Source organism: Sinohyriopsis cumingii, chromosome 5, assembly GCF_028554795.1.
Source record: "Sinohyriopsis cumingii isolate HCF-2022 chromosome 5, ASM2855479v2, whole genome shotgun sequence".
Lineage (NCBI taxonomy): Eukaryota > Metazoa > Mollusca > Bivalvia > Unionida > Unionidae > Sinohyriopsis > Sinohyriopsis cumingii.
The window spans coordinates 10,388,352-10,400,732 of NC_142965.1; the positions used below are offsets into that span (position 1 = coordinate 10,388,352).

General features: G+C 36.3%; 1 protein-coding gene across 1 annotated transcript in view; it reads right to left on the reverse strand.

Annotated features, from left to right (window-relative positions):
- LOC149798624 (uncharacterized) overlaps positions 1-12,381 on the reverse strand; it is a 143,299-nt gene that overhangs the window by 39,582 nt on the left and 91,336 nt on the right. Inside the window, exon 18 of the mRNA XM_089957456.1 lies at positions 8,235-8,656. Coding sequence (XP_089813582.1) covers positions 8,235-8,656 — 422 coding nt within the window. The remainder of the gene's footprint in view (positions 1-8,234; positions 8,657-12,381) is intronic.

The window sequence follows — 12,381 nt, forward strand, 5'->3', positions numbered from 1 at the left end:
TTTTGGTGTGCATACTAAATATGCATATCAAGTAGGCCTTTAATGATTTTGGTGTGCATACTAAATATGCATATCAAGTAGGCCTTTAATGATTTTGGTGTGCATACTAAATATGCATATCAAGTAGGCCTTTAATGATTTTGGTGTGCATACTAAATATGCATATCAAGTAGGCCTTTAATGATTTTGGTGTGCATACTAAATATGCATATCAAGTAGGCCTTTAATGATTTTGGTGTGCATACTAAATATGCATATCAAGCAGGCCTTTAACGATTTTGGTGTGCATACTCAATATGCATATCAAGTAGGCCTTTAATGATTTTGGTGTGCATAAATATGCATATCAAGCAGGCCTTTAATGTTCTGGTGTGCATAACAAATTAGCATATCAAGTAGGCCTTTGTTGGCTTTGCAGAAAATATCTTAACAATAAATGATGTTCATGTTAGCATCTTATTAATAGCATTTTTCCATGGAATAACATGCTATATATATATATATATATATATATATATATATATATATATATATATATAAATACACACACATTCACACAAAGATACAGATATAGTTTCAATATTTTATTTATAGGAGAAGGGTAGGGTTATTTCATACCACACAAGCTACAGAACCAGTTAAGATAAACTTATATTATAAAAGGATTATATGTCTTCATAAATCAGCTACTGAATTGTAATACTAGCAGTAGAAAAAAGGAAAATACAATAAGTTGTTATCATTAATTAAAGCTTTTCAGTAAAAAATGAAAAGAAATCAACCACTTCAACAAGTATCTGAATGTTCTATGTTACTTAAACCCATGGAGAAATGATAATGTTCTATGTTACTTAAACCCATGGAGAAATGATAATGTTCTATGTTACTTAAACCCATGGATAAATGATAATGTTCTATGTTACTTAAACCCATGGAGAAATGATAATGTTCTATGTTACTTAAACCCATGGAGAAATGATAATGTTCTATGTTACTTAAACCCATAAAGAAATGATAATGTTCTATGTTACTTAAACCCATGGAGAAAGATCATGTTCTATGTTACTTAAACCCATGAATAAATGATAATGTTCTATGTTACTTAAACCCATGGAGAAATGATAATGTTCTATGTTACTCAAACGCATGAATAAATGATAAGTTCTGCAGGACAAGTAAGCTTTAAGAGTCACTTGTCTGGAACAAATTGATCCCACAAATATGTGAGCATTCCTGTATAACACAGAGCAAAATGTGTTAAAAATATGTAAGAAACAACCTCTGATCCAAGTAAAACCCATGACCCCCAAGTACTGCAAGTGCATTAATTATTCGAGAGAATCTCATGAGTAAGCAAGAACACATATTTAAAGTTGCAATGAAATATGAACCAAGTTGATATTCAACGTGCCCTGCTTCCCTCACTACGCATTGGTAAAGCATCACTCAACTTTAGGGACTTTCTACTGGCTAGCATCATGCATATGCTATTTTGTACACTCAGGCTTTACAAGTCCAAAACTGTCATGGGACTTGCTTGATTAAATCTTGAATTTGTTCAGTTCCATTGACAAACACACTGGCTGGATTTCCAGTCTGTGCCAGTTTGCTATACTGTTTGAAATGACAGCAATACATCTTTCTTTCAAAGTCAATTCAAATCATGGATAATTTATCTCTGAGCACATTGTGCACCAACCAGTCATCGAAACACTGGATGATGGGAATCCCTAAAGAATTAACATGGCCTTCTATTACTTCATCACCCTGGCAAGGGCTCTGTGAGTGGAAGCAAGGCTGAACTGAACAGCCCGAAATTGAAATACCACCCCCTGCCAAGACAAAACCAGAAGCATTTCTTGTGATGTGAGAAGATGGGAACGTGAAGGCATGCATCCTGCAGATCTATGGAGACAGCCTAATGGTGTTCCTGACCAAGGCAGTTGTTTCCATCTTGAAGTGTTCTTCTTCAAGATCAGAAGATCAATGATGAGTTCAAACTTTCAGCCTATATCCAGACCAAAAATGGTCCTGGAATAAAATACTGGAATTTGATCATTTCCACCATGTTGACTGTTTTACACTAGGGCATGCACTCCTTCCCTTAGATGAACCAGTCTGGACTGGTGAAAGTAAATGAGGATCCATGATAGAGAAGGATGTTCCCAGAAGCAATGCTAGTAGCCCAGCTTTAGAGTGATGTCCAATCAAGCCTCCAAAATGAGGGCTAGTTGAGGCTGGGAAGAGAAAAATGCTGCAGAAGACGTTGCAACTTCCTAGGGTTGACTACCTCCTTCACTACGGAAGAGGAGGAGTCAAAAGGCTTCCTCTCTTGGCTTCTTTAACTGCTTTGTCTAGTAAAATGGGTACAAGGCAGAACTGGACTGGGTCTGATTGTTTGTCTGCTGAGGCTGATCCCTTCTAATGAACTTTTGAGGGGGTCACTATGGTCGGTCAGAGTGTGCATGCTGACTGACTGGTGTCAATGAGTCTGGAATAATGTCCAGGAACTGGCATTGCTGGTCCCTCAAATCATGCAATGCTACAGAGATATGTTTGGATGAGACCTCCAAAGACTATCTCTGCCTCAAGTGGTGTGGTGCAACCCTCAGAAAGTTCTTGCTGTGATCCAGTACTCCTGCAGGAGTTGCACTCTGCAGACAGCGCAATTAAAATAGCATGCACATGACTTGATGTTATTGCCACAGTCTTCTGCAAGTACTGAAGTGCCTCTAGAGACAATGATTCCTACCTCACGAGACTGAAGGAGGCAGCTCAAATGAGACTGGCATAGGAGGTGATCATCACCAGGGTTGCTGATGCAGGTCCGATTTAATATCTCCACTTGGGTCACACCAGAGTCTAAGGAGGGCAGGCTAAAGTGAACCTAATAGCTAGAGGCATACGACAGTGGCCTGAGTACCCCTTCTGATGCCTGGCAGACTCTGAGACAAGTTCCCAGATACTAGCATAATACCTGAACACCAGTTACTAAGAAGGGTTAACAATGAAAAGAAGCACCGCCTGCTGAGCAAGGTGTAAACAAATCTTCAAGATAATCAAAAGGACCACATAAAAACATTCAAGTAGTGCAAAGATGGGAGAGAAACACTCAAACAACACAAAAAGGTAGAAGACTGGTAACAAAGACATAACAAATTTGCATGCACGATCTTCATACATGTGTATATGTATATAGTCCAATTAAAAAAAGTGGAAGGTATTATGTATGATGACAATGAAAATAAGAAAATATGCTGGGATCATGTTCTTTTTGGTTATAGGACTAGATGTCAAAGGGTACCCAGATACTGACCAGTTGAGGATAACCCAGGTAATTAAAATGGGCAAAATCGGGTACAATTTATTAAAAAATTATAAAATAAAATTGAAGAAAAAAACATGTTTTCAAGTTCCGATCAAAGTCAACTGGAGCAAGCAAGACACTGAATAACAATTATAGTTCCAGGATCTATCCAAGCAAAACATTGAATAACAACTACAGTTCCAGGATCTATCCAAGCAAGACACTGAATAACAATTACAGTTCCAGGATTTTTTCCAAGCAAGACACTGAATAACAATTACAGTTCCAGGATCTATCCAAGCAAGACATTAAATAACAATTAGTTCCAGGATCTATCCAAGCAATACAATGAATAACAATTACAGTTCCAGGATGTATCCAAGCAAGACATTAAAAAACAATTAGTTCCAGGATGTATCCAAGCAAGACACTGAATAACAATTACAGTTCCAGGATGTATCCAAGCAAGACACTGAATAACAATTACAGTTCCAGGATGTATCCAAGCAAGACACTTAATAATAATTACAGTTCCAGGATCTATCCAAGCAAGACAATGAATAACAATTACAGTTCCAGGATCTATCCAAGCAAGACAATGAATAACAATTACAGTTCCAGGATGTATCCAAGCATGACATTAAATAACAATTAGTTTCAGGATCTATCCAAGCAAGACACTGAATAACAATTACAGTTCCAGGATCTATCCATGCAAGACAATGAATAACAATTACAGTTCCAGGATGTATCCAAGCAAGACATTAAATAACAATTAGTTCCAGGATCTATCCGAGCAAGACACTGAATAACAATTACAGTTCCAGGATCTATCCAAGCAAGACATTAAATAACAATTAGTTCCAGGATGTATCCAAGCAAGACAATGAATAACAAGTACAGTTCCAGGATGTATCCAAGCAAGACAATGAATAACAATTACAGTTCCAGGATGTATCCAAGCAAGACAATGAATAACAATTACAGTTCCAGGATCTATCCATTTATTCATTCTTAGACCTCCTTCTAGTTTCCTTATTTTCTATTTATAGTAATTGTACATGAATCAGTTCCAAGAAAACAGACAGGTTACCTGAACGTGAAACCATGTTTCACAGATTCATTCAATTTTGATACAAACATACATAGCGGACCAGTCTAATTAGAAAAAAATGGCACTAGATAATAAGAGAAACATGCTTTATCGATGTGATTCATGGATGTTATATGACTGAAAAATGTTACAGGAGATGGATTTTGTTAAGCTCAAAAACATGTTATATCCAGAAAAGGACAAATCAATAGCACTTTACAAATTTTGAAAAAATTCAAGTTATGTAATAGAGAATTCATCATTTATGGACCATTTGTGAAAGTTACCATAGATATGTAGACTAATAAAATGAGTGTCATGCATAAATAATTGATAAATTTGTTTTGTGCCTATACTCTTGTACTAACTACTAATCCACATGGATTTAGCCAATTCATGACATTAATTTTAACTGCTGAGCAAAACGTTCAGTTTTCTGTAATTATGGCATGTAATATAGAGATTGCTCTTTTATGCTCAGATTACACTTTTCTGTCACTTATATTAGTAATGATTACGCTTATACCTCTCTTGGGGGTTGGCATGTATGAACCTATAATAAAACAGTTCAGGTTCACATTTTATACAATTTCCCTTTGATCTGATAACCGGAACCAATCATTAGGATCGATGGGTACTTAGTAGAAGTGTCCTAAAATTCTGACATCCCTATCTCCAATTAGTAATCATGGGGTGCAATATTTAACTTGGACTGGGGACTTGGGGTCCTAGAAAAGAAAAACAGTGCTAAAGTAGCAGATAAAACATATTACTGATATTAAATTGTGTTATTTGGGGGGGGGGGTTTGGAAGACACAAATCATGTGACATGTCATGATCTGACATATGTTATAAAAACAATTTTTAGGATACAAGGTTTCTCTATTTTTTGCATGTTCACCCATACTTGATGGCACATTAACATCATTTGTCAACTATTTGAAAGGCCTGTACGCCAGGATGCTTTCTTTCAAGTTTGTTCAAATTTGTTGATCAAGTTGTTCAACGGTTTTTTGTTGTTAGTAATGGTGTCCATATCTGATGATGGACCAGCATCCCTTACACAAATATGAAAGATCTTTGTGCCAAGATACTTTTAGTCAATGTGGTCAAATTATACAGAACTCTTTTTGAGATAAATAAACATGAAAGTTTCAGTTAAGTGGATTCTGAGAAGTGTTTTAAAGGTTTTTCTATTTTCAGCAGCAGTGACCATATTTGATGGTGGACTGCCATAATTTGAAAGATTCCGAATTCCAGGACACCATCAACTTTGATCAAGCTATGTCAAGTGGTTTAATGAAGAAGACTTTTCCAGTTCGACAGTTGGCTGGAAAGTGAAACAGATGGACCGGTTGTACCAGTCCTCAAACAAATCAGTATAAAACAAGATGGTCTGCTGATATATGCCAAGGCTATCAAAAAAACTAACTTCTAATCACCAGTCATTATTTATGGACTGGCTGGTCCACAACCAAAATGGTATAAGGAAACCATGCAGGCTGCTAAAACATATCAGTGAGGCCAATATCACAATTAAAATACTGAGATTCACAAATTCACGGCTATGCTCTGGCATACAAATGAGTTATGCCAGCTGGACTGCCAAATATTGGGAGAAACTCACTCTCCTGTTAATCTAGTCTGTACTGGAAAGATGCAACCAATTGAAGGATAAAACTCCCCTGAAGCTAACAACTGTCCAGTCATCTCCAGAACAATTTCCTCATTTGCAACATCAGGAATGCTTGGGATGAATGTAGCATGGATGCATCTGACACAAACCAATTCTCCATCTTTATCTTCCTGGATGTGATGTGATGGTGGTGTCTCCAAGAATCTTCGAAGAGGGATGTACCATCAAAGTATATCCCCCTACAAAGATGTTTTAGATGGAGACACAGGATGTCACTATTGCTCAAACCTGGACTTTGCTCATCTATATTCCTTCCAAACTTTTCCATAGTACTAGAAACCATGTACATTCTAATCATTCTAGCTTTAGATAATGGGATACACAAAAAAAAACTGCACATTTCTATGACAGTAAAAAAAAGAGACAATATTTTAAATGGAATTAAATTACAATATATATACTTGCTTATGAGTCCAAGTGCAAACTGCACAGACCCAGATCTACCATCATATAATGCACCAGAAAATCTGGGTCTGCACAGTTTGTTAGGAGTAACCAGTAGAACAAAACAACATAGACCCTGATTGGCAGGAGCATTATGTGAGGGTAGATAAGGATCATTGTTGCTTGCATTTTGACTTGACTTCTACATAAGTACATACGGCATAAAATAATCATTTTCAATGTTGTCCTGGAAAATTTTGAACACAAGCTACATGAACAGCACATCTGCACCATGCTTAATAGTTTCCTGTACAGACCACATAAATATCTGTGCAGAAACAACTTTTCTTCTTTCAGTCAGATTTACTTTGATTTTTTTTAACTTTAAGATTCCAGATCAGTAGGTTTGTTCTAATGGTAAGTTACAGTGTCTGGTTGTTGTTGTTGCTGTGGGTTTTAATGCCATTTTTCAGCACACAATAGGCTATGCATGGTGGCCATTATTAATGGTGGAGGAAGAACCTGGGAAAACCCCTACAGTGTCTGGTACTGATCTGAGATGTAAAACTGACATTATTGTTAATGACACCATTTTTCTTAGCAGTGGCATTGATCTCTGACCCCAAAATCTACAGTCTTTGTTCTTACTCTAAGTGCAAGCCATCCACAATTATGTGGCATTATTACCATTTTTATTCTTTCAGTCTTGACCTTGTCTTGACCTTTAACATATTGGCCACATAATCAACATGATTGGAAGCCATCTACAATATGGCATAACTAAAGATCATCTCTCAGTAATAAACAGTGAGCCTGACCAATGACCTTTTGACTCCAAACTGAATAGGAGTTTTCATTACAAAGAATACATGTTAAAAACAAAGTTTGGTAACTGTAGATGGTGGATAAGGTAAGTTATTGTGCAGAAAGCATTATTTTCCTTCATTCAGTGAACTTGACCATTGACCTTTTGACCCCAAGATCAATAGGTTTCTTTCTTACCCCAAGTACAAGCCATCCACAGAATTTGGTAAAAATATGTGGTGGGAAGGTCAAGTTATGCAGTTACTGTAAAAGCTGCAATGTAATGATGATGTACATTTTGTGCTGACAAGGATCTATGTCATGATTGTCCTCGTCAAAATTCAAAATTGTATATCTAAGTAAACAATAAACAAAATATACAAACAAAGAAATAGCAACAAAGTGTCAATAAAAATCATAACCACAGTCATTAAAAATACAAGTGAGAAATTCAACTAGTGCTCACAATTTAAATGAACAAAAAACAAGCTGCATCATTACTCTGTGCAAATTACCAGTTCAGGAAAATGTACACAAATTGTGAACAATAATATAAACATCAAATAAAATTCACAATTAAGGTTTTACAAACCTAGTAGAAACCCTAATTACCAATACCGTAACATACTTTTTGATCAATAGATAGAAATAAAGATGATACTGATGGATACTGAAAGGCCGTTGACTTCACCGTTGTGAAAGTTCAAAGGGTTAACATTGTGTATTTGGACTGTCGTCTAGCAGAGGAAAGTTGGGTAATCTGAAAGAGTTTCTTCCCTTTATATATGCTATATACTAGACAGAAAAGGATTCTTCATCTTTCCAGGAAGGCAGGATTTGAGGTGTAGTGGAATTTATTTCTTAATGTTAGTATAATTAGGGGCTGTATTTGAAGGATAAATAATCATACCTACTTATTAACCAAACTTCTACACTGTGTCCAAACTCACCTGTTGATGACGGCCCATCATGCTTAAGGTCAGAATTCAGAATGACACTTGCATGCTGTTGTGGAGGACGGATCTGCACAGCTCTGGCTAACACATCATTAGCTTGTGCAACTGATTGTTTATATTTCCATTCTTCCTCCTTCTTATGCTTCCCTGTCATTACATCACTTCCTTGAAATCCAAGACTAATATCACTGGAGAATCCTACTGACTTGCTGGATGTATCATAACTTCCTTTAGACTGGTTCTCATAACATTGATAAGCTCTATCACTTGAAAGACTTTGGAATGGTAAGTTTAGTCTTTCTGTGGATTCTTGAGACCTTTGGACAGATGTCTGTGCTTGTTTAGATTGGTTCTCTAATGTAGGCCTGGCAATAGGATTGAAACTGAGAGGGAAACTTCCTGAAGACTGACTAAAGCTGAAAATAATTAAAAATGCATGACTAATCAGAGTGGAAATGAATAATCACAGAAAAATATGACACAAAAACCAGAAATTTGTTCAAGGAATATGGATGCCCAATCACAATGTCTGAAAACTGGCCTAAATGCAGAACCTAACCATGGTGGAGTTTACTGTGTGTGTGTTTGTGTTTTCTGGATTTTTAATGTAACTTTAAAAAAAATCAGTCATACTGCTACAGTTACTGCAGTGATGCAGTTTATAGTGATGTCATGCACTGGGGCATCATGCCGCAGACATGTAGCATGATGTCCCACCCAGTCACATTATCCTGACACCAGGCCAACCAATCCTAACACTAACTTCTTAATGTTGAGCACCTAGTGAGGCAGCTCTTAGTACCATTTTTATAAGTCTTTTGTATGACTCGGACAGGGTTTGAACTTGCGACCTCCCACATCCGAGGCTGATGCTCTAACCACTTGGCCACTGGAGGGGTCTGTAGCTTACTGATGGTTGCTTGGGCAAATGGACAGACATACTGATGAACAAACAATTGTTACACTATGATTCCTACTACTATTGTGATGAAGCATAAACAACTGGGACCCGGTTGTATTTTTTTCTTCATTTAATATTCGAGATGACGGGGCAGTTTGTCTCTCTCCTTTCCTTTTTCGACTCAAACTTAATTATGCATTTGTCATTCCATCACAGATATTTCACTATTAGTGGATGGTAATAGGTTCATTTCCTGTCATCAATCCCAGAGCCCTTGTCTGAGACCAATGGCAATTTTAATTGTGAGCTTTGCTATACCAAATGCCAAGTAAGTTTACAATCATTATGACTAACAAACTCGAATTCATAAATCATCATGCTCACGCATTTTGACCACCACATCAAAGTTTGAGCTTTTGGGGTATTTTTAGAGTTTAAGGATTTAACCAAAAGCAAATGTGTGTGCGTGTGTGTGTCTGTGTGTGTGTGTCTGTGTTATGAATATGTAATTTATATTGTGTGCTTGACATTTTACCATGAATGTAGCTTGGCTTTTGTCATAGTTTTTTTAAAGATATTTATTAAAATTTGAGTTCAAGGCCTAACCTTGCTTACAAACCTTGAGTGTTCTGAAAGCAAACTTGTTTACATTTTGAAGGAATTTTTCCTTTAGAAATGACTCACATCTAGGGAATTCCAGATTGCATTGTAGGTAAAGTGGGTATTTGCATATATATATATATATATATATATATAGCTGATTTGGTAAGCAAAATTCTTTTCTGTTTCATGTCTAACTCAGTCTTTGGGAATTTACAGTCAGAGTTTAGAGTTGTGCTCAGATAAAATTCTAGAAGAATTATTTAAATTATTCCTTGGAATTAAAATATGCTTATATGGGTTGTTTTTTTGGACAAAATTACTACTTCGTGATTACCGGGAAGTCATTCAAAGAAATTCTTGATTACATCATCTGGATACATCAGGACACTGAAAATTATTTAAATTTATTCAGAACATTTTATACTACTGGGACTTGTGATAGAATATTTAGGATTATATGGGATTTAATTCACAATACTGTAAAAGTCTTGTGAATTTTCACTGTGTATTCTAGGGAAACAAATTGATGAATTTTAATTAATTAGTCTATAATATTTTTAGTCATGACACATGGGCCAATTCCATTGTGGTAGGAATGTAACCCATGATCCATGTAAGTTGCATGTAGAAGTTTGTCTCTTCATGTCTTTTCAGTAAATGTATATAAGGTTTTAGAGTGAGGATCTCAAAAGTTTCCAAGCTGAGATCCAGGAGCTAATTTCCTGCCATTTGAGACAACCTCAAGGCATCACTTGGGAGACTCACTCAGTTGACACACAAACCAATTCTCAGACACGTTAGATATATAACTTGAATACAAATATCCCCCCCAGAAGCACGATTGATTAAAATTCCTAAAGTGTTGGCATAATAAACACCAATAGGACTATCATTTTACCAAGTTTCGTGTGTGTTTATCTTAATGGTGTAGAAGGATTTCAAGGCCATCACACACATACACATACATGTGCATGCGCACACATACACACATATATATCTATCTATATATATATATGTGTGTGTGTGTGTATATATATGTATAGAGAGAGAGAGAGAGAGAGAGAATATGTCACAAAGTCTCTGCACTTTCTTGAAAGTGCATGGAAAATAAATTATGCCATATTTTAAGCCTACGAAAATACTCTCACATACAGATTTTAATAATAAAGATATCTTCCTACTAATGGGCAATATGACTCCATGGTAAGGTCTACCTTGCCTGTCTGTCTGTGTATCAAGTTGTTAAATAAAAGTTTCACAAAAAACGATGGTTATACAGTGTAAAAAGAATGCACAGTAAAGTGGTCCCCATATTATGCAATTTAAAAGACTGTCCAAGACAGACCTCTTGTTATAAGCACTATCAGACTAATAGCATCTTCCCATGAATGAGTGCAGAACTGGAAAATCTAAATCAAAGGGATAAGATCACTTTCAGGGCCTGCCCTTATAGAAATCTTACACCCTGGAGTTAGATCTTTCTATCCTGCATAAACACTGAATGGATTCCTTTTCTTGCATTTTCCAGCAAACAACAAAACAACATAGCAGACCTGCCAACCCTGACAAATCCGTCTCAGTAAGGCAGTAGATTTTTTTCCGTAAGATTGACCAGTTTTCAGTAAGGTGTAACAAAATATCAATAACTAGTATAATAAAGCTGGAAAACATAATTAAAAGTTCGATAAACAGTATGTTCAACTGAAAAGTTTGTAAAAGTAGGCATAGACTTTATTTACCACTAGTACAGTTGCACAAACTCTAGTTCCAAACCCTATGCAGCTCAATGGCTTGTTACTATCTCTCAACTTGACATAATTCTTGGAAATTCTTTTCCATTTCACATGCGAATGGCAATGATATCTCATGCCACAAGATATACTCAAATTGGCACGTGATGTCCAATAAACGTAACTGTGTCCTTTCCAGCTTTTATTCACAAGAATCTGAATACTCCTTTTTATTCTTCTGTGTTGATCATTAAAACTTTTCTAGAAGCATTTTTTCCCTTTCGTTTTAAACATGCATTGCTTTCTGGATGCCATTTTTAAAAATTCTATAATCAACAGTTTGATCATGCCGATGCTTCTCATGAACAAATATGTGTAGTTTAAAGCATCTGGGGTGTTGCTGTAAGTTAGTGTGGTTCCCTGACTAATTTCACTAATTCTAAGATGAAATCCATATCCAAATAAAACACAGATGAACAAATCATCCAGATTTTTCGGCAAGCATCATTTTCCCGTAGTTTTTGCTAGTATGCCGTAAGTCGGTATTTTAAGGGTAATTTTTGTAAGAGCTGGCAGGTCTGACATAGCAGAATATGAAAAATCTGTGTACAATTGTGTGCATGACAATACTTACATTAACAAGTTCAAGTAAATGACATCACAGGGACTATATGTGAACTTGTGTTGTGAGACAAGTTTAGTTTTGTCTTTGTTGGTTTTAACGTGACTTTTAACACATTGTTGGCTATAATATGCTGGCCAAATGAAAGCCAAGTGCCTTTCCCAAGGACACACCCAGAACTTGAACCTGGATGGCCTGAGTGGGTACTGAAACTGCAACTCTTGGATTGCGAGTCTGATGCTTAACCAACTGAGCAACCAGTTTTCTGGGTAAGACAGGGTTTGA